This window comes from Epinephelus fuscoguttatus, linkage group LG16, assembly GCF_011397635.1.
Source record: "Epinephelus fuscoguttatus linkage group LG16, E.fuscoguttatus.final_Chr_v1".
Classification (NCBI taxonomy): Eukaryota; Metazoa; Chordata; class Actinopteri; order Perciformes; family Serranidae; genus Epinephelus; species Epinephelus fuscoguttatus.
Window position 1 is genome coordinate 32,549,548 of NC_064767.1, and position 23,660 is coordinate 32,573,207.

Below are 23,660 nucleotides of genomic sequence, written 5' to 3' on the forward strand. Positions count from 1 at the left end.
CTCTGTGTCCCGACATTATTGGCCGTGTTTGTTTGTTTCGTGAAAAGAAAGAGTATGCGGAGTAGGTAGCGATAAGAATAGCTGTTTTATTGTGTGCCACTGCCTTGGCCCCCAATACTGAATGTGTTATCTGAGGGTGCAGCATGCCACACTAAGCTATGTGCATGTGACGCATGGCTGAGCAGCATTCCTCCTCCTGAGTGCATCGCAGGGCAGAGATAGTAGGAAGGCAAAGCAGCTTGACTGCCGACAGAGAGGGAGAGAGGAGTGAGAGCAGGAGAAAGGAGAGATGAAGGGAGAGAGCAATACCGGGAACATGTAGTTAAGTGGAATGAAGTACCCTTTGTTGCAGATAAGATCATTCTGCTTCCCTGGCCGGCGTCACTAAAGCGATTTGAGCACAGCGAATGTAGCTTATTATGTCGTTGGCAGGCCACAAAATCCCTCACTGACATGCAGATATAGTACATTGGTCCAAGTAATAAGAGACTGGAATATTGCTTTCTTTTGTGCATTCCTTATTTTACTGTTATTACATAAACAGCCATCATGTGTGGTCTGCCACCAAGCTGACAGGATGAGGAGGTGATGGTGGGATCAAGACATAGCCGGAATTAAAGTCCACACTAGAGAATGTTGCGGAAGAAGAGGCTGAATGATGGGTCTATAGCTTCTGTGTTCAGACGGTCGCCCAACTTCCAGCAAGGTTCGTAGGCCCCTGGTCCTGGGGTCTTCTGTAGAATACACAGACAATAGCACGTGCGCGCGCGCGCACACACACACACACACACACACACACACACACAAATGTGCCTTTTATTAATGACATCACTGTGAAATTCAAGTTCTCTTTTAATAATTAAGAAATGTTCAAAGTCTTCACAAAATATGTTCTGAAGTCTATGTTTATCATGTGAGGGATGTTTTCTTTGCTGCATTCTGTTCCATTTTAGTTTCAGGATTTATCTAATTAATAGCCTTTTTTTTTTTACTTTGATAAATTTACATCAAAATCATGATACTGAATCCAATCAAAACATTACTATTATGCAGATTTCCTGACTCATCATGAAGCTAACTGCCACAGTGCAGCTGAGAGGATATAAAACTGTATAAATTATAAATTTACAGTCTGGCAATAATGACACACAGCTATAGCAACACTACTAATAATATAACTTTGGACATATTCACAGACTACCTGTGTGCATTTATAGAGGACATATTGGACTCACGGAGTGCACACAGTGGAGCCGTGGCAACGTGGATTTGAAGCAGGAAGTGATGCCTTTTCCTGGTCTTGTCTGTGGGTTATAGTGGCATGGAGCAGGTCCTTGCTTCTAATGTGGTCAGAGATAATTATTGGTTGATGGATATCTTGATTTTGTGATCAAGCCTCAATATGCTGTGGAGCAAGGCTAACATGTAATCACTAGCATGTGAGCACACTTAGACTACTGTAGGGTACCTACCTTTGGCCAGCTAAGAAACTTACAGAGGAAAAGAAAACACGTAGCTTGTGTTTTGTAGTTAGGTTATTTTTTCCCTCTTTTTGCTTTTTAACAACATTATTTTTATGAAAATATTAATTAGCAGTGGCATGCAACAACTAGTTTGGAGAGGTTTGGTAACCTAGCAAGTTAAAACAAACTGGATGAAACTTGAGCTAAGCATGCTATACCTCAGCCTGAATATACAAAATAGCTTACTTTTTCCCCCATTTGCTCTTTATAGGCATTATTGTTAATGAAAATTTCAGTAAGCTGTAACTTTATCCTGTAGCAAGTAGATTATTTATTAAACAATGATTTGGTAAACCAAAGGGGCTGTGGTTGCCATAACTTTAGCCAAACATGATATACCCTCATACAAGGCAAAGCTAACATATAAATATTAGCATCACATAATCACAAATGTGGTTTCTTCCCTTTGGTCAGGTAAGAAACCTTTAGAGGAAAGGTTTTATTCTGTATTTTTGTCAGCTGTGTTTGAGTACATTGGGGACAGTTTGTAAACATCCATGCATCCATTTTCGTAACCACTTATCCTCTTGAGGGTTGCTGGAGCCTATCCCAGCTGACAATGGGCGAGAGGCAAAGTACACCCTGGACAGGTTGCCAGACTACGGCAGGGCTAACACATCGAGACAGACAACCATTCACACTCACATCACACCTACGGGCAATTTAGAGTCACCGATTAACCTATCCCCAAGCTGCGTGTCTTTGGACTGTGGGAGGAAGCAGGAGTGCCCGGAGAGAACCCACGCTGACACGGGGAGAACATCAAGTTCCACACAGAAGGGCTCCCTCCTGGGATTGAACCACTATACCACCGTGCCGCCCAGTTTGTAAACAGATGTTTTGATACAGTTTTGCTGTTGGCCCTCCATTTACTTTCATTCATAATGAATTTTCTCAAATTTTTGATTTTTTTTTGTTTAACAAGGAAACGTGAGAAAAACAAAGTTTTGTTCCCAAATTCAATGCAACACAGGGTGAGTAACTGATGAATAAATAATTATTTTGTGGATGAAGTGATGCTTTAATTGAAAATGTCAGTGGCTTGCAGCTGATTGCAATTAGCTTTTTTTAATGGGCAAAGTTTAGGTAACCCAGCAGAATTGAAACAAGTGCTTCCCAGTCCCAGTTGCTTCACCAAACACAATCAACTTGTGTGCAATCTAGGTAATTTAGTTAAGGACACACAGAGAAACAGCTGATGAGCATATGTCTTGATTGTATTTGTTTTTGGATTAGTACAAGCACCTTTGGAGAACAAGGCCCTGTTTTTACAGAAGAGAAGGTGGACTGTAAGTGTTTATGGTCTCACACGAGTACAAATATTGTTGTTCTTAAGCATCTGAACAAAACTGACAAAGTAAACCCTTCTGGGAACAATCAAACCAAATGTGATGTTCTAAGCATTCATTATATTCACCTACTATACATCATGACCTCGACATTCCAAGAGCCAAATGTCAGATAAATTCTTTCACCCATGGATCTAAAAGCTCATATAAACCTATTGTTACACTACGCTGATACCCAAGTCATCTAAAGGATGCACATATAATATACGCCAGATCTATTTTAGGGTCCCATACCCATATTTTTAAGACCCATGACATATCACTTGACTCGGGTCTTTATGGCCTTTGCTGGTCTCTGATTGAGTTGTGTGTGTGTGTGTGTTTTTTTCCACATGTGATTTGTGTTTAGGGTTAGTCATTGTCAGAAGTCAGTCTCTCTCTCTCTCTCTCCTTGCCTTTCACTTCTCCTTTCCTCTTACCCACTAACACACATACTGGTCATCACCAGCGGCGTGCCATGCAGAAATAGCATCATCCCCCCTCTACCCTCCTCCTCAGACATAAAACTGTCTCCCTGTCCCTGAACACAGGACCAGCCTTTCATTTTCAGCTGCTCTCTGATTCTGACAGAAGAAGTCAGGAAGGTGTCTTTTCCTGTCCTCTGCCCCTTGGAGGGATGGATGCTACCATTACATGCCATTTGATCCCAGTCGCCAGTTCACTTGATCCTCGGCAACTGGCCTGCTGAGCCCCGCGTGCCTGCCTGATGCTCCCAGAGGTGCTAATGCAGGTGTATTTCACAGGAGCCGGTGCACGGTGGTGAATCTGTGTGAGTGTGTTTGAGCCAAAGCACCTGGCCTACTTTCCTACTATGGCACAGCACATTAGGAGCGTTCTCCTGTGTGTCGGAGGTAACTGGCACATGCTGTTAATGTCTGTGAAACTTTAAAACTTTGACCTGTTTTTGATTGGTGCGTCCAAGACTCTGCTATACGGTACTCCTTAAATCAACTGGAAACCTTGATTTTTTAAATTTTTTTTTTTACATGAGATGATTTTAATATGATATTTTCTCAAGTTGGAAAAATAACTCTTTGTTGTCAAAAATCCATTCATGTGTTCCAAAGGGTTTTTTTTCCCAGCAAACAAAAACATGCTACAGGCATGCTAGCAGCTCTGTGAAGCTGAGCTAAATGCTAATATTAGCATGTTATCATGCTCCCAATGACAATGCTAATTACCAGGTATAATGTTTACCACATTACTTATTTTAGTGTAGCTTGTTAGCACGCTAAGTAGGGTTGAGCCGAACACTTGCATCAAACGAGTATCAAGTACAAATAATTTACAGACATCATGCAGCTAAAATATGTCAATATCCTCATGATGACTTATGATCGTTTGGGTAACTGTGTTCAGTCTCTTACTCTTGTGATGAAAAAGTGATCTAAAGCTAAATTCTGAGGCTGTTCTGTAAATAGTTTTCCAAAAAACATCTTCTGGTCAAGTCCTACCCACTTTCAGTTTAAACTCTGCCCATTCCAAGTAACTACAGGGAAACAGATACAGTATTTCACGTTCACTGCGCCCCAGGTACGCTCTGTGCTCAGAGTTTGTGGTTCAATAAATAATTGAATGGTAAATGTATTCCACTTGGTCTCCAAATGAGTGGTCCAGCTCAAAAATAAAAAAAATCAGCACATGGCAGCAGATGTTGTTGTTGTGGGCCGCCACAACTAAATCAATGTGTGGGGAAACCGCAGATAATTCAGTTGGTTGAACGGATACATATAATGGTGTACTCGCTAATCCCAAATGCTAACATTTGTAAATTAGTACAAAAAACAACTTTAAATCCCAGACAAAATTCAAGGGATGACCAGCCTCATTACAACTCATCCTGTGGGGACAATGAATGTTTGTATCAAATTTCATGGCAATCAATACAATAATTGTTGAGATATTTGACTCAAAATGTCAGCCTAATGGTGGTACTACAGGAAAATTCAGGGTATCACCATAGTAATTCGGATACATCCTCTAGGGACCTTGAATGTCTGTACAAAATGTCATGACAGTCCATCCAAAAGTTGCAAAGATATCTTAGTCTGGACCAAAGTGATGGACTGACCAATGTTGCAATCCACAGAGCCAAGTGTGGCAAATATAAACTACCAAACAGCAGGTGTTTGGACCAGCACGTTTTCTTGCAGTAGTTAAAGGCTGAATCACTTCTGTGCTACAGCAACAGAGGAGAGGAGGGCATTTATTCATATGAAAATGTCTGGGATTATGACTTTAATTCAAACAGGCTTGAATCTCAAGGGAGGATTTGTTCCTCCCGAGCAGCACGTGCAGTCGATATTGCAAAAAAGCACAACATGTAAATCTAGGACACTCAGTGGCCCCAGGATGGAGAAATTAAGTCAAATCAGGAAAAGAGAATATACATCTTTTTTTGTTGTTGTTGTGTTCCCAGACATCTTCAGCTCACTGGAGGTATCTCTCTGGATGTGTGGAAATCTATTTCATTTTATTCTGGGCAGAGAGGCAAGGCTCAGGATGGACCAAGAGTTCCCAGTGTAAACCATTAAGACACTTAAATTTTGATCCGCTAATGTCCGCCCGCCTACGCCGGGTCAGCTGTCTGAATGATCTGCGCTTTCAGTTAACCTCGCTGCGGGATTTGTGTAGGTGCTTAACCTTTGACAATAAACTTGTCTTAGAGTCGCTGTGACACCACTAACAGCAGAAAACTGCTCCCAACTCTGCAGTAATAACACCCTCGGGATTTCTTAGCGCCTTTCCTTCTCTGTCAACACTCAGCAGCTGCCAGCGCGGCTCAAATATCCATCAGCTACCAGCATGGACACACAGCTAAGGCTGCAACACTGCAATATGAACCAAAGCTGACTGGTCAGCTAGTACAGTGCCATAACAGGCCCTCACTTGGGGCAAATGATACAATCAGACAGCCTGTGGGATCGGTTTTCTTTGACCCCTGTGGTTGTCATAACTAGCTTGTGTTCAGCACCAGATACACATTAGGTCATAGCTTGTAACTAAAACCTATTGAAAGTGTATTGTAATGAAGCCTTTTTGTGGGCAATGGAAAGACTGAATGGTCCTAATAACTCGTCTTGGTGACTAGATACTTACAGGAGGAAAGCTGATCCGCTGCACGCTCGACCGAAACATCACATGCCTGCAAGAAGAAGAGAGAACAGAGGGGGGGGGGGTGGCTGTCAGAAAAAAAGAAGAGTGAGAGAAGAAAAGAATAAGGCCATGCATGATCAGAGGCAGAGAAAATGAGAGAGCAGGTTGGTGATTGCTCCTCCATCTTTGAGCTGTGAGGAGATGAGAGAGGGAAGGAGAAGTTGTATGAGGGGGAAGGATTCAGCGATCAAGGGATGATTCATGGGTTGTCTGCTCCGCTGTGATCTGAGAGTTACAGAGAGGCTGTTTGTCGAGTGCTTACTTGCAGGGAATCTTCTCCACTGGTTTCGCTGTCACATCGTAGTCGCACGGTGAAGTGTTTATATGCTGGCACAAGGAATAAAGATTAAGAGGCGTTTAAATATCTATGACAGTATCAGCATGAGTTGTTTTTTGTTTTTTTAGTCTGCTATGTTACTTGCCAACAGCTGGCTTGTGTTTCAAGCACGTTCTGTTTTCTGTTGTAAAGCATCTACTATACTTTTAAGCAATGTACTGCAATGGTGTCGATAAGTAAATTACGCAGTTAAGCTAAAAAAAATGCATACGTTAGTCAAGGTTGTCTAGAGGGCTATGAGTTTAAACACTTCAGGCTAATGATAATTTTACATGTAACATAAATTACAATTTTTTGCTGTTAGCGTAATAAGTTGTTACATTACGACAGCGCAGACTGCACCCATTTTTTGGGCAAGTAACGGCATCAGCTCTAAGTAACAGCAACAGCAACATGGAGCAAATGTTTAAGATGTTGGAAAAATATCTTCAAATTAAAATTTTGCATTAGGGGATAGATCAATATTTTGAGATGTGCGTTTATTTGCTTTGTTTCCCCAAGAGTGAGGTGTGCAGATCAACACCACTCCCACATCTGTACATTCAATATTACGCTAGGTGATTAGCCTAGCTTAGCATAAGGACTGAAAACGGGGGGAACAGCTTGCCAACACTTCAAAATCACCAATATATATCATAATTTTGAAGACTCATCAATATTTCAACATGTAAAAACTGCTCCTGGGTTTTGTTTGCCCAGAAATAGCTATAACACATAGCTTGAAACCATCTTCTTGTGTTATGTCCATGTACATTCTACATTGGCCTGGAGAGTTCAAGGTACTACAAATTAAGAAAATGCATGCAGATAAACACACCAGAAGCAAATAAAGAAACATCTTCACCAAAGTGTCGACACAAGAAAACATCAATTTGACCACACTGCAAGAAGCTCATAACACGACAGAAAGTATTTCTGGGAGACCCTCAAAAGTGATACACACAGCTGGGATACACAGAACTCGTTATTGCCTTTGGCTCATGAAGTTATTGAAGTCATCTATCTGTCAGTGATGTTGGAAAATGACCTCACATAAGTTTTTTGGCTTATTTTAATATTGTGATGGCATTATTCATATATTATTTAAGATATGTGCTGTTAACCTAGGGTTTTATATTGTAATATCTAAATAATGCAATCACAGTGACAGGTAGCCACATTCAATAACTTTGTTTGCCATAAACCATTGCAACAACAGCGTGTCCCAGTGTGTATGAGGAGAACTGGATACAGCGACAGGAAGTCTCTCAGTGGCACAGGAAGCCAAAAAAGCTTGATTTTAGCTTGAAATTACCTGGACCTTTTCCATCGTGGGGCCCATAGAGTGAGCGCACTAGAGACTTTCAGTGGCTGAACAGTTAACTTCCGGTTTAGTCCTCTGCTAACTTGAATGGGGATAAAACGATTTCATCTTGCAGCTCTTTCAGACCTTGAAAATGTTAGTGGAGTGATTGGATGACATTCCGATAGCGAAAGAAGTCACTTTACAGGGGCTGTGATGCAACACCTCTTTCACAATGTAAGTCTATAGAAAAAAGTCCTATTGGGCCCCATGGCATCACGCGACACCCCTGGACATTGTGATTCCTTGTTTGGCCACTATGTAAAATTGGCTATAAAGCTCTGCCCTGTTCCTGCGGTCTTGGCTTGTCACAGACATGTGCACCACACTTAACAGACACTTGGCACATGGTTGTCAAAGTTGGGAAGATGTTTCTTGATTTGCTTGTGTTGTTTCTGTTTTGCATGTATTTTCTTAACTTGTAAACCTGCTCCATTGCGCCATTAGTGGTAAAAAGCTCCACAGGGTAACTTTAAGAGACAGACATGATAGTGCTCTTGAACTTCCTATCTAATTCACAAAGAAAGAAAAAAAGCGTATTTCCCAAAACAGTGAACTATCCTTATAATATGTGATCAATTTCATTATGCCAGTAGGATTAGTAAAGGTCATGTCCGAATCCCACCTTGTCCCTGATGCCCAGGGTGATGATGTCGGGCCGTGGACAGTTTTTGAAAGAGTAGGATGCCCGGTGCTTCAGGAGCTCTTGGATAGAGTCAGTGTAGTCATACGCCCCAGGTAGAAGCAAATCTCCCTTACGTACACCCTGAGTGTGGGCTTTTCTCCCCACACCTTTGAAACCATAGGTCTTCCTCACCGGGTTCAGTTCAGCTTCTTCGATGAAGTCACGAACGTGATAGACACCTGGAATGGGTGTGTCCTGGAAGGTGAGAGAAGAAAAGTTTAGGGATGTGTTAGTCTCATATAGCCAGACCTATCTCCAAAGCATTATGTCAGTGCTAGAGAAAGGTCAGGAAGCACAAGTTATCGTTCTGCTACAGGGGGAAAAATGCTCTGGCTTGTTTGTATTTCTTTAAACCAATCACAATCGTCTTGCCAATATCACAGAAGCTTGTCTTAAGTGGAACAGATGGGTACATTGGTGAAGTCACTGTCACTGACGCATGCCACTGCTATGGTTAAAAGATGCAGCAAATCAATTCCATCTGACCATGTCAGAAAACAGATCAACATGGGGCATGAGAGTCCTGCGAGTCTTGGCTTTTTTGAGGTGTGTTCAAAGATTGTTATATTCCTTGTAAATCTTAACGATTCAGCAAAACAGCAAAGCAGACATTCCTTATTGCACGATTCAAATCTACATCAAAACTTGCCATTTTCAGCGTGTAGGTTGTCACACGAGGGAATGTGTCAACACAGCACCTGGTGCTTTGATAGACACTTTCCTGTATTGTTAGCTATATTGTTGTGGCCATTGTTGAACTGTTGTCCGCAAGAGCCAAATTCAGATCAAGCAGCTGGAACATTTGCATAGGTTGCTAAACTATTTTTATGAGAATAAAGTTATTTTTGAAACTTACAATTTTATGTCCAGCCAATTACTAAAGTCCTTTCCAATCATTATTTTTAACTGAATCATAATCATCTTGAGGTGATAATGAGCAGTATCTTGCCGATGGTAACACGGTAACTCTGGCATTTCATAATGTCTCTAATTAAAGGGAGCTAAGATGTATGACATAAATGTATTGCACTGTAAATGTGCAAAAACACGCTGTGTTTTCTGTTCATTTACTGGAATAATTATCAGTCTACCTGGACTATAATTAGCCAGCTGATTAACAATAGAGGCTGAGAGCTGGGATCACATTAAGATAAACTGATAATTAATTAGGTCTATGCATTATTACCATGAATGCTCTGTAAGGGACTGGATTCACTGTAGTATAAAGTGGCAGGCTGCACACTTTGGACAGAGACAATAGGATAGTGCTATGCAATGAAAGCCATTAACTGAATATCTACTACACAGGACCTAATGAGCCACTTGTTTGGGCCTGCACAGAAGCCAGAGCAGCAGCCTCTCCTCCTCCGTAGACAGGCTCTGAAATCACACAGCAGCGTGACACCTACTTTCAGTGTTCCCAGCCACCAACTCCCCCGGCCACACAGGTCCACCTTGTCATCGCCCTGCAGATAAGAACAGGATACAAGCCAAAACACACTAGATAGTTTCTGCTATGATGACATTGCTATGCCAACAATGTGTTAATGCATCTCCTCATGTGTCATCCTGTTCTTTACCAGTTCAGTTCGTCCTCATTAACCACACAGAGTTATGAGGGCTTTAAAGAGCCTTACCTTATCTGTTCTATTGCCACCCCTGGACATGTCACTGACTTTAGAGATGGCTTTGTTTTTCCATGTGGCCGTCTCCTGCACCATACTCATTGTTGCTCACTATCTGCTCGACTGGGGATCCAGTGACACCTGACCACCATTAAAACTGCGACTGTTACTATAGCAGCGACTCCACTATCGATCAATTTTTCAACAAGCTGGCCTGGTGGAGGGCTAAATTTAGACGCACCGACCAGTTTGACTGAGAGTAAGACACAATGCACCAAGCAAGCACTGAGGTACACACTGTTCATGATGCAGTTAGTTATTTAGGCCTCTTTATCATCATCCACCATCATGTGATATTTAAAAGGATACCGGTGGTGTAGTTGAGGGTATATACACAGATGTTTTACAGTATACCCACCTATTAGCTAAAAAGCCATTGCAATATAGAGGAGAGTATACTTACATCTTGGTACCTACCCTTGTACCTGGTAGTATACCCACCTCATCAACTACCACTACACCACTGATGGATACTGTGATATTGGTCAGGATATAGAGATCAAAAGTTTCCATTACAAAGCAAATTGCAATCCAGTACAGACAAAACAGACATACATGTCAGTTCTACCAAATATCCAGAGAGACAGCTGTTAAAACAGGTCTCTAGGAAGTGCGTCATGCTTTGAAGGGCAATTTTTGTCGTGGCCAAACCATGTAACTACAACTTCTGGGTCTGTCAAGTGATGCCATGGTGCCTCAAAAGACTTTCTCACAGATTTACTTTGTTAAAGAGACCTTCTGTAAATCAGTGGATAAATATTTTTGAGCATCACAACCTCTGATATCATCCTGATATAATAAAAGTCTAGACGAGCTCCACGACTAAATTATTTTATCCTCATTCACTTAAGGCTTGGCTGGCAGAATTTAGCCACTCTGCTGAGACATAGCTGCAGCTGCCTTCTGTTTGAAGCCTATATGACATGCCCCAACAAATCGCACTCAACAAAAGGGGCGGGCGATATTACAAAATTTGGTTTCCATCCAGTAGCAAGTAATTCGGCAAAATCGCCAATACCGATACGATACGATACAATACGGTATGATCCAATGCTTTTTATTAAAAAGAGTAACTTTAACAGCAACTGATGACCAATATTACAGTGTGAAAATGTAACATAAACCAATGCTGAAGATCTGATATAACAAAAATATTAATTTCATTAGGCTACTATGTATCAGGATATTCCTTGTCTGAGCATCTCTGAACAGAACCTGCCAGTGAACTCCATCCGTGTCAGAGGTCTGGATGCTGAGGTGTTTCCCTTCTCCTCCCTGCTTTTTGGTTGTAATTCTAAGTTCTCTCTCTCGTGTTTTTCCTCCTTCATTAATCCATCACTGCAATCATGTGTTGGATAAAACTAATCGGGCTTGGACATATTATCTGCATTGAATGTCCACAGACAGCTGCTCTCATGTGTATGCGCATGTGGTTCTATTCATTGTTCATTCAACAGAGGGTCCACAAAAGCCTATACCAGTGAACAGGAGGACCGGGAGACGGTCTTACTGTCCCTCTACTGACAACATGGGGTGAAAGTGAAACTTAGAGGACGCTGCTGGATCTCAAGTAAGTTGATTGAGTGCAGACAACACAAAAGCAGTGGAGAAGTGTAGAGTACATGCACTAGATGCATTCATAGCAACAGAACGTTGTTTGCACAGTTTTACTCTTGAAATACAAAAACGTAAGACATATAAGGGAGAAACTGGTATCAGTCTTCCAGACTCTAGGATTGATGTTCAAAATGAAAATGTACTATCAAGAGTATTGATATTTTAAGACTGATCCACCCTTACCCACCACCAGTGCAAGACGAACCCACCAACAAGGCAGTCAAAAATGAATCCTGCCACAACATGACGTAGTGAAAAATGAGGCTAAACATAGCAATAATCCACTTTATAGTTTTGCTTTATTCAATATACTTATAGATGTGATTCACTTTATAAGTAACTGTAACCCTATCAACCGTGTCTCTTTTACCTAACACTTCATAGCTAGCTAAATGCTAACCTAACATTTTCCAGACCAATAGGCGAAGGGGGCTGAACATGGAGGTATGGTTGGCGAGTCATGTAGCTGCTTCAGCTGCAGCTGTACCTAATCGGCTTGGCTGGCAAAGTCTGTAGTGCATTTGCTCTATGGGTCTATGGGTAATATTATACCTGGGAAGTCCAACTTTTTTGGCTTCATGCGCCACTGAACAACTTTTATAGGAATGAATGGGGCCATGCCTCCAACTGTGTATTCAGTTCTCTTTATACTCAGACCCTAGTTTGGAAACCAGTGCTTATAAACCATTTATAAGCACTGGTTTCCAAACTAGGGTCTGAGGACAACCTAGGGTCCAATGAAAAAAAGAATAATGGTATAATGCAACTTGTTCCATTCTTTGACATAAGTTAAACAACAGAACATAAAATACAGTTGTGATCATTCCACTTTTTTGAGTACTGCTGTTATCTACAGTGTAAATGTGTGTAGTTATGTGTATTTAGTAAGAATGGGTTCTCTTTAAAATGAGGCATTTAACCAGGGAACACCACAGGTTTTAAAGTGTGATAACCTTGAGAAATGATTTCAAACTAACCTTCTTTATGTATGAAGCTTGAAGTATCTTACCTCATGTGGCATGCTGCTGTAGGCTGGAGGGGGAGAGGCACAAGCACACACACATTTTCTTTTCAGTACAGCAGAACTAAAGACCATCACCTGAAGTGAAAATCTCGCTCTGGGAGCAAAAGCGCAACATTCAGCCTCGTTGCTAGGCTACGTGCAACACATGGTTTGAATGAGCCAAGAATTTGTTTACACTGCTTGTCAAGGAAGTCTCATGTGGCCTGAGAGTACATGAGGAGACAGACACACACAGAGAAAACACACAGGTAGCAAAGGAGCTGCTTGAGGTTGTCTCCTTTTTCGTCATAGTACCTGATGTACACTCTTACTCTTGTGTGGACAATGCGTGAATGTAGAGGAGAGCCAAGACTAGTGTTACATGTGCTGTGTAATTAACAGCTTTTTATAAGTAGACTGCGATGACACTTCAGCTGGGAGTTTTTTAACTTTTGTGATAATTAGTTTTGACAAGATGAGAGCCACTTGTGTCATCAATTCACACCTGAAATTACTGTGGATCGTGGTGTTCCTTTTTGTTCCATCTCTTGGAGTTTAAGCTGTTTCTGTGCAGACTCTGTGAAAGGGATACTGCATTCATTTTAGCTGTACACACAACAAGACTAAGGAAAATCAAATCAGGGTACAGAAATAAATTTTCTTTTTGCATCACGGTCTATTTTGGTGTACGAGTTGTGTTTTGTAATGCTCTGTTTTGAATGTGTATCCACAGGGACCACAAACATGCATGACTGACCAAGTCACAAACAACTGCAGCCCATTCTGCTCCCATTCTGCTCCAAAGGACAGTCAAAACCATCATGTAACTTTTTAAAACAATTAAGTTTTTTTACCCCATAGTTCAACTTTAGTTAGACGAACTGCTGTATAGGTTCAAGGACATTAACTTTAAGTAGCTAGCATAAAATTCACACAGGAGGCAGTGCTGAGGTCCACAATAGAGCTTTATTTTGTCATTCATCAAAATAACAAACTTAGTATCTCTGCAAGCTACTGTAACAAACTCAATAATCAGAAATTAAAAAAAACAGGTACACCTCTATTTACACCATAGTTTCTGATGTACGCTCAATCACCTGCATCTCGTGATTGGGGGCGAATGCCAAGTAAGACATGAGGCAGTCAGCTTCTACATGGTGCTGTGCCAATAGTAGCAGACAACACATGGCCTGTGTAGTCAGTAGGGGACCTGGACAGTACAAGGCTAATCCAATGTCGAGTACCATTGTGTGCACTTCAAAATAGAAGCCTTTGATCCCACTCAGTGCTTTTATTTTAATGACAATACAGATTTGATCTGAGCTTATCTGAACATTAAGAGGCATTGGCTGATGCTCCTCAGTGCTTTTGGAAATTAACAGGGGACACTTTAAATTTAAAAATGGTAAACATTTCATATGTATTCTAAGCAACAAGAAAAAAATGATCCTATCAAAAATGGAGCATCCTGTCCTCGATACAAAAATGGGAATTATTACAGGGTATACAAACTCAAGGATCCATTATAACTGAGAAAACAAGACAATTTTCAAATCCGGGTAGATTGCAAATTTTATTGGAAAACAAAAATATACAACTTGGAATGGATTATTTGAGGCATGACCAGAAGTCATAAAAAAAAATAAAAGAAAGTAAAAGTAGTGAGTAAAACATTAAAAAGCATGGTAAGATTAGTCGTTTTCTGGTATATAGAACAGCAGATACAAAAAGAGTTTGTACGAGTACCTAGGAGATACACCCGTGTCATTTTTTTGCAGTAGTGCAATGCTGAGAGATTTCCATATATACTTTGTCCGTAGTCCATGCAGAGTTTAAACTCCTCTACATTGTTTCCATGCCAACAGTGTTGCCAAGTGACAACCAGCTGACAGGTTTCCAATGTCGCCATGCGTGGAGGGGCCCCGAGCACACAAGACGGGAAGATTCGAAGTTCTCCAGCTCCCAGGGGCCTCCACAGGCATCTGGTTGTATGACCATTCCGTCACTCCAAAACACCATGACAGCAAAAGAAAGGGACATGGGGACAAGAGCCTATGCAGTTTACATGCAGTTCCTTTGGACAGCAGAAGGGGCAGGGACGAAGGGGGGCTATTAAGATTTTACAGATAAATTACACAAAGAAAAAAAGGCAAATTATTTATATACGAAATCTGTACAAGGCCTTCACTTCGCCGTCATCATTTGTACGAACTCTGCAGGGGAGAGGGGGGAGAAAAAGAAATGTTGCAACTCAGTATACGATGAGTGACCTAAACAAAGTCAAAATATAAAGTACAACATCTACCAACCTTCATAGTTGACCTGTCCATCTCCGTCAATGTCTGCTTCTCTGATCATCTCGTCCACTTCTTCATCAGTCAGCTTCTCCCCAAGGTTTGTCATCACATGGCGCAGCTCAGCAGCACTGATGTATCCATTGCCATCCTGAAAATTACACCAGTCAGTAAGCACAATTTAAATAACTGCTGCACATATGCATATGTGCGTGTGGGAGTGCAGACAGCATTTACCTTGTCAAAGACGCGGAATGCTTCTCTGATCTCCTCCTCGCTGTCTGTGTCCTTCATCTTCCTGGCCATCATGGTCAGGAACTCTGGGAAGTCTATCGTTCCATTCCCTGAAGACAAAAAGCAAACATTGATGATGGATTTCCATCTAACACATCAACAGTATGCGTGTGGTTAGCAAGTTTTAAAGCTAGACTGTGTTCTCACCATCAGCATCCACTTCATTGATCATGTCCTGCAGTTCTGCCTCTGTGGGGTTCTGGCCCAGAGAGCGCATGACTGTTCCCAGCTCTTTGGTGGTGATGGTGCCATCTCCATCCTTGTCAAAGAGCGAAAATGCCTCCTTGAACTCTAATAGTAAAAAAAAGTAGATAGGCTTCTTTAGTTTGGCAGAGATGTCACACCTCTGGTTAAATATACACAGCAAAATTGGCTGACAGTGGTTGTAATATGAAAACACAGCAAAAGGCTGAATCTATGAAAAAAATAATCAAAAATCCATATTATTACTGTCAGTCAGCCTTGCAAAACAAACTCATCTCATCTTTATTTCTGCCAATCACAATGACCCCAACTCTGAATTGGCTCAAGAGTTAGTCAAAAGAGCAGTACATTAATTATGTTTAAGTTATAAACTAGCTACAGCATACTGATGAGCCCTTTTTGTTTTGGGTTCCAACTGAAAACGTTTCTGGCTAAACAAGGGCAGCGACCAGGAGACCAAGCAGCAGGGCAGTCAGGCTACATCAACAGCAAATGACAGCCTGTGTGGTTTGGTGGAGCCGTGAGGAATGAGGAACGATGACACACTCATCAAGTGTGATGAGGCCAATGGGCAATATGTAGTGGCATGCAGCAACTCATCAGTGTCACAAAAACTACAACCTGCCCTGCTATTTGTAGGGTCAAACACACAGGGCAACACCCTTTTTGTTATGAGGAAAGGCCTACTGTCTGCATCAACTGCATGAAACATCAGGGATGGGAGGGGGATACAAGCCATTAAAACTCACACCACTGCAGCTGCTTACTGCACTTTAAATTTCTGTTAATTTCCCCAAGTTAACATAACATGCTAATGCATAGTCACGTCATGCTGTTTGCACAAATCTAAAAACTGGCACGTCAGCAAAACATCAGGCAATATACAGCAAGTGTATGATCAGCACATTGTGAAACCTGAAACCTAAGCTTAATTAAAGTAAACAGAAGCTGCAAGATATTATCAGGGAAACCACTACTGTGCCACATTTTATAAATGCATTGCATACATTACACCAAGTGTCCCTGAGCACATACGAGCCGCAATGCCTTGACACACACTCCTCCTGCATGATTTAGATTACATCATCTAGGTCTCATCTTAGGATATCAGTACACTAAGCCCAAGTTACTACTGGAATTGTTCTTAAATCATGCCATGTAATGAGAACACACCCAGGGCAAAGGACACATCATGCACAGCATGTAAAAGCTGACTGCCAACATCTCACCAGAATACACAGCCCTTCCAGATTACATCATATATTACATGGCAACCATGAAAATGCAAAGTTTTCCATGAGGGAGTCCTTCTGCACTCTAGAGCCAGCAAGCAACAGCCGATTCATTCATTCCTGTTTTATGACCAGTAGGCTGCCCTGTGGAACACCTTAAAAGGCAAAAGTATAAATCCACTGCAAGTGATGCAAGGATCCATAGTGCAGGCCACTTTGCAGGATATGAGGCAAGGATATGAAGTAGTAGATCAATGTGGCGATGTCTTACCCGCAATCTGCTCTTCTGTAAGCTGATCAGCCTGTAAAATACAAAATGAAGCAAAAACGTCCAGAATTAGATATTATGTCTTAGAACAAGATGGATGGGCTCGAAGTTAGGGCCACCCATTACTTTTTTTGTACATTCATTTATTTGCAGTTGTTGCAAACGCGTCTTTCCGTTGCTCTGGAGGTTACAAAAGCTGTAATAGCATATGTAATATTACAACCTAACAAGACAGGCGTTTTCGTGTCGTTGGCTCACAATCTTGTTACTGATCTTGGGACACCACAGAAATATCGAAAGAAAAAAAAACAAAGCATTCCTTTCAAACATTAACGGCAGCTCTGTTCACATTTGAATGTTCGATGACGCGAACTTCATCATAGACAATGAACGACTTGCAATTTGGCGGTAAATGTTAGCTAGGAAGCGCTAAAGTTAGCTAGCTACCATGATATGCCGGCTCAGTTACAGACCTCATACTAACACCGACGTTGCACACTTTTAGCAGAATGACTGACTAATACAGCAGTCGTCACAAGCAAGGCATCGGCTGGCAGTCTCAACATTACTTCTCAATCAGCGCCTCATATTAAGTGGGACAAATGCCGCAATTTGACAACGGGAACAAATGTTCGACGGCCACCGTAACAACGTTAGATAGAGTAATGATGGAGTCGCATAAAGCAACATTGATAGCGAACGTGACTAACGTTACTTAAGATGCACTGTTTCTACTGTCACTGCGCTAACATTAGACATAAGGGTGTAAACTTACTGCATTTATTCACACCAACGCAGCTTTAGCTAACCTTAGCTTTGTCTAACAAGCTAACATTACCTAGCAACTAGCAAGCTGTCATTTATTCGGCCAGCACTGCGGTAAGTTAGTTCACGGTGGCTTCGGCTTAGCCGCTGGTGACGTTATTGATATAAATTACGCGCATTTAAAAAAAAGAGACAACTGCTATGGGACTGTCAACTAATTCTAGAATGGAGAGAGAATGTAATCTTCTTTTTCCTTACCATTTCGATGTAGATGGAGCGGCTGCTTCACGAGAAAATCCGTACGAAACTAAAGCCAACACGAAGCCTATGCGGACTGACAATCTCTATGAACACACTGAGAAAGAGGCAACTGGACTCGCCTTTAACGGCTATCCTAAACTCCTCCTCTTTTTAATATCACTCCGCCAACTTCCTTTTTCCTCAGTTATTAAAATAATCAAAAACACATTTAAAGACATTATTAGCCACACGAAAAAATCAAGAAATATCAGCAATACCCACGTATGACTGCCGTGATGATTTTGATGTTACTATTAGAAATTATATTGCGTGTTGCTGGTGGTCTACATAACAGCGTATGAATACTTTCTGCTACTCTGTGATGTGACACAAGACGTAGCTGAAAGAAATCGCGCTCTCTGATTGGTGTGTTTGTACCTGCAATGCGTCACTCCCATGGTCTGCGCTGCCGCTGCATCTTGTCCATAGACATCCCAGTCAGTGCCACAGGCATAGCAGACAAGCTTGTTGCACAGTGTGTATACATATGGGCATCATCTTTAGGGAGACCCAATAAGATAGTTTTGATAAGTAATTAGCTACCAGGAGCATAGCTTTTACTTGTAACTAGGGTCTTACTGACCCAGTTTGTGCATACATGAGTGTCTGTTTTCCCTGTTGCTGCAGTTTTCTTATTTGTTATTACATTACTTGTGTTTTTATTAACATGTTTATATCCATACCCTTTTAAAAATGTATGTTATATGGTTAGTATAGGCTGTGATAGAGTCCAGCATGGCTCTCGTCTTGACTGAAGTTCCTCCTGTCTGCTGTGACAGTCTTCATCAATTAAAATGTTATGCATAATGAGATGCAGTGTCAGGGCTGAAGTGTTTGAGTGTAATAGTTTGTAATAAGTGTAGTCTCTGCATGTGTGTGAGTGTGTGATATGTGACTGGGTCTGTAGCGGGTGATGCTGTCAGGTGACTGTGTATTCTCAGGTCTGATTGTGCTGCTGGCGTGGATGGGAGTATCTGATAGCCTGATTGCTTATGCCTGACTGATCACCCAGTGACCACCTGTCTCTGGCCTGATCCCATGGGAGATGCTGAGGAGGAGGAGGAGGAGGGTGGACAGGGATGTGCAAGGAGACGGATTTGAAGAACCGCTCTGAGAATGTACTAGAATCTCCATGTCCCAAAACAGCCCCCCTTCCTCCCAATTCTGCTGCCTCTCTTATTATTAGACACGGATGTCACACTATAAGTAGAGAGCGGGGATTGCGAGAAGCTCAATATCTCACACGTAGATGGAAGAAATGAGGATCCAAAGTGGTTCCCACTTCCATCTGCGCTGTTTGCAGAGGTGATGCTGCCTGTGCCATGTGATCTGCTGAGCAGCTTTAGAATCAGCCAGGCTTTTTCCCAACCTACCTAATCTGGAGCACATTGGATTCTTTTCATTTAAATCTGTTTTTCTGCGACAGGGTTTTTGTCACTGTGCAGATTATGTAATGCCAAAGGTGACAGCACAAAGGCCCGTCACAAGAACCCGATAAGCTGGAGCATGTGTGAACGACATGTATGTGAAGGTGTATGAATTCACCTTTTGGTTCTCTGAAATTACATGGCAAACACTGTAAAACATGGACCTATATACTAATATGCAGTTGCCATTAACACTTAACTGCATTTCCTTGACACACACGTGTTAGACATTATTATAGAACCTATACAGGGAATTGCTCCAATAAAACGGTTGTTAAGAGACAATGGTTTGCTGTTGGGTCATAAATCTAAATCAGAATACCTTTCTTCTTCTGTCCTCCTGCCCCATTTTCATAGCTGCTCTGCACCCAACTTGCAGAATCAGCTGTTTGGTTGGCTGATGACATGCCCTTCAATGATCCTCAGGTCTCAGAGGACCTGCTCCAGGTCAAAGGTGATTTTAGGTTGGAGGTTAATATGGATAGGGAATATTGGAGCCCAGGAGATGTGACTTAATGGTTTATAAAAACCTGAAACCAATCTTGTAAGCCAAGGAAACTCATAACATGGAGCACAGTACAGTGTTACAGTTTGCATTATGGATGTTAGGTGTTAACTGATTATTTTTTACTCAGATTAGTCCTTGCGTACTATGCTCACTACTATGTTCTCTACTACCCACCTCTTATCAGATCTGTGAATATGTAACTGCCTCACGTAATGAGTCCTTATCGGACACAGCCCAACCCAGGACATTTATATAAAACGGCAGCTTTCATTTCCATACCACAGGGGTCAAAGGTCACTCCAGTTCAGCAGAGGCAGGGCTGAAGGCGCCCCTCCATCTTCATTAATGTCACCTCCCAATGGCCTGTAACATCACTCCCGCTGATAGCAGTTAGCATTGTTCCCTTTGCAGAAAAACCTACCATGTGGGTCAGTTCAATTTTTGGCAATGGGGGCGGGTTGGCACACAGCATGTGAGATACAGTATGTGGTAGTGCTGTGCAGAGTATTGCGCAATTGAGCTATAAAGCAGCTTCCAAGCCAAAAAAAAGGCCTAAAGTAAAGGCTAATTTGTGTTCCTAGGTGGTCTGGGATGAAGCGCTGGTGACAAATATGAGAAGATGTTTACCTGTGTAACTGAAAGACGTGGACGCCATTATTAATGAATGAGGTTTTGTAATGCACCTGCTGGGTCCTTGCCAAGGGAGTGGATCACCTTTCATGAGAGAGAATGGCAGTTGTTTTGTGCGTCATGGATGTCAAGCTATAAGTGAAAAGACCTTTGCATTGTGTGAGTGCACATGCAGGCCTTCATCTGTTTGCTTTTGGGTGTGTTTGAACCTCCATACATGTAGAGTATATGTGAGACTGGCCTCTGTGCCTTTATGCAAATGCTTCCATATACTGTGTGCTAATGGTAAATATGACAGGGAAGGGGTGTGTTCACATACGCATGTATTTTTTATGACCCACAGGCAATTTCTGCTACATCTGGCCAGCCTCTAAGAAGAATTACCAGTAATGCTTCCCAGCATACACAGGCCAAAGGTCTGGCCCAGTCAATGGACAAAGTTTACGGCCTACGGCAAACCACTCCCTGTAAGCGTGAATGGTTTTACAGCTATGCAATAAGGGCATTAGCCAGGCCAACAACAGGCTAGCCGCACATGAACCAATCCCATCGGCATTCTGGCCTACCTGTTACTGAGAAATGACATGTTTTCCAAAATTACATCATGAGGCAGAAATGATTAATGGCCTCAAATCGGATAAGAGGATTTGGAGGGGCCTGCTATTCCCTGCCTATTTCAATCATGTTGTGATGAAATGGATATAGTGTTAAGCATGCACTTAGTTTTCTATCCCCCCTAACGTGTTTCTGTTTGTGGCCTGGGTACTAGATCATCAAGCATCTCTAAACCTGCACATGTCAGTTGTTTTATTTGAGGGGATCTGAGGGACAAAACCACTTACTGGCTGTCAAATAGAATCCCTGCTGTTGATCTTCGCTCTCTCTCTCACTTTTCATTTCCCTCCTGTCCTCTCCCTCTCCCTCTCTCTGTCTCTGACTCTATCTAACTCTGTCCCTCTCCCTTCCTCTCTCCTTCCCTCACTGGCTTGCCTCCAGCTTGTCTGCTGCAGTCAGTTTGGAGCTGGAGTTCAAACACTGCAGCCTTCAGCAGCACATGAAACAGTGCTACTTGGAACCTTCCAGAAGTGTGGCACTACAAAGCTCTCTCGCCAAGGTGATTTCATCCTCAGTGGCTGTTTTTCAGTGGCTGCTGTTGCTGTGCCTTTTGTCTATAACAGCTGTCAGGAGTTCTACTTGCTATGGATTTTTTTTATTCTTTCCAGAAGTTTCCTCTGCAAATCCTGAATGTAGTGTTGTGGCGTAATCTGAGTTTACTCTCTCAATCAGTCTTGTTGAAAGTGAAACCAGTGGAATGGAGAAGCACTGCAGAGGTTAATGCAGGGGTTGGTTGTGTGCACAAGTACTTTGGTGCGTAACCACAAAAAGGAAGTGACAGGGGCAGAGTGTTTTAGCAGCGCCCCGTCCTTGACCCTGGCTGTAGCGTAGGCCAGGTCTGTCTCTGCAGTGGCAGGGACCTGCAGGGCTGCCTCGCTCTGCACCCCCTCTCAGATGATCTCATTCTGCAGGGGGGCAGCAGGCTTCACCGCATGCTGTGGCCACTTCCAGATGAAGGCTGCAGAGCAGGTGTCTAGTCGCCTGTGCATGTGTGTGTGTGTGTGACTGTGTGTGCGTTTGTGGCTGTGAGAGTGTTGCGTTTCTGCTTAAACCCTACTCATAAACAAATGTGATTGATCTGCCTTCTGTAGAAGACTCAGCTGTGACACCTGGTGGCTAGAGAAGAAATTGCAGGGTAGAACAGGAATGATGTGGTAAACAGAACTCATTACTGTAGATGCAGAGGTGGATAATAACTACATTCAATCAAAAATGAACATTTATCTCAAAATTGTGCCTGTGTATTTCCATTTTATGCTATTTTATACTTATACCACTACATCTATCTGCTCAGCCACAGCTTAAGTTTCTTTGCAGGTGCAAAAAGATACAAAACATATGATCAACACTTGTAATACTGTGCATTTTTAAAGATTAAGTAGTGCATTTAGGTCCACCTCTATGAGCTACAACATTAAAATGCTGCTTACATGTTAATTCATCAATAATAATCCAATACTATATGTATAATAATGTAACATTGTGAAAGGGGCTGTTTTGCACAGTGATGTCTTTTGATTAGTTTTAGGTTAAAATACCAAACAGCACTTGCAGTGGCGTATTACACTGTGGGATTATTACCTTTATTTGAGTAATGGGTGTTTCTTCTGGCACTGGTGAGATGAAAGATCATTTTCGGTATTGTCCACCTTCATTTTGATGGCTACAGTGTAGTTATTTGACCTTAATTAACTGTATAAATTGATCAATGCCACCCTGATTGTCAATGGAAAACAAAATTACAATACAATTTTATGCTTTTCAACCCTGCCAAGAATAACATTTGGCACAGTCATTCTTAAAGATACGAGTTCTAACACAACTACGGACTATCAGCAGCTTCATCTTGACATGTATCAGCTTGCAGGAAAGTGACTAATGTGTATTCATTTTCCTCTTCAGTGGGAGGTCAGAGGTCAGGGTGAGCTGCAGAGAAACTCCCCATTGATTCTAAAGAGTGTATCTGGACCACCTTCTTGGTAAAGGATGTCTTAAAGGAGCACTTCACCCATGAAGTGATCTTTTGTGTATCAGTTACTCACCCTGTGTTACCTTGAATTCATGAAGAAAACTTTGTTTTTCTTGCATGCCTTTGCGGTGAATGAAGAATCCAAAAGAGTAAAGAGGGGCCACGGTAACACCAGCAAAACTACATCATAACATTTATTTACAAACTCTCACACAACTTATGTGGTATGTTCCAAGTCTCATTTATCTGGTCATATGCTTAGTACTTCCCAAACATATGCATTTTTGCTAGAACTTTACTGTTGGAAACACTTCAGCATATGAGCAGCATGCGTGTTTGATCTCTGTTCATGCATTCCACTGAGCAGAATTCAATCACATGCGCTTGCCTTGGTGTTTTAAACAGCAATGTTTTAGCAAAAATGCATGTGTTTGAGAAGTAGTGAGCATACAATGAT

General features: G+C 41.9%; 2 protein-coding genes across 4 annotated transcripts; both read right to left on the reverse strand.

Annotated features, from left to right (window-relative positions):
- Positions 1-427: 427 nt before the first annotated feature.
- On the reverse strand, positions 428-13,008 carry stpg4 (sperm-tail PG-rich repeat containing 4). 3 transcript variants are annotated; one of them, XM_049601140.1, is made up of 7 exons: positions 12,704-13,008; positions 9,802-9,858; positions 8,333-8,587; positions 6,291-6,355; positions 5,972-6,017; positions 1,236-1,340; positions 428-734 (listed from the first exon to the last, which is right to left on the reverse strand). In XM_049601140.1, exons 1-7 carry the CDS (start codon positions 12,788-12,790, stop codon positions 627-629), a joined length of 723 nt encoding a protein of 240 aa, XP_049457097.1. In that variant the 5' UTR covers positions 12,791-13,008; the 3' UTR covers positions 428-626. The 3 variants fall into 3 exon arrangements, with proteins under 3 accessions (XP_049457097.1, XP_049457099.1, XP_049457098.1); XM_049601142.1 differs by having other exon boundaries at positions 9,579-9,858; XM_049601141.1 differs by lacking the exon at positions 9,802-9,858.
- Positions 13,009-14,251: 1,243 nt separating this feature from the next.
- On the reverse strand, positions 14,252-18,148 carry calm2a (calmodulin 2a (phosphorylase kinase, delta)). The gene is made up of 6 exons (XM_049600377.1): positions 18,013-18,148; positions 16,993-17,023; positions 15,433-15,576; positions 15,229-15,335; positions 15,007-15,142; positions 14,252-14,910 (listed from the first exon to the last, which is right to left on the reverse strand). Exons 1-6 carry the CDS (start codon positions 18,013-18,015, stop codon positions 14,882-14,884), a joined length of 450 nt encoding a protein of 149 aa, XP_049456334.1. The 5' UTR covers positions 18,016-18,148; the 3' UTR covers positions 14,252-14,881.
- Between the last annotated feature and the right edge of the window lie 5,512 nt (positions 18,149-23,660).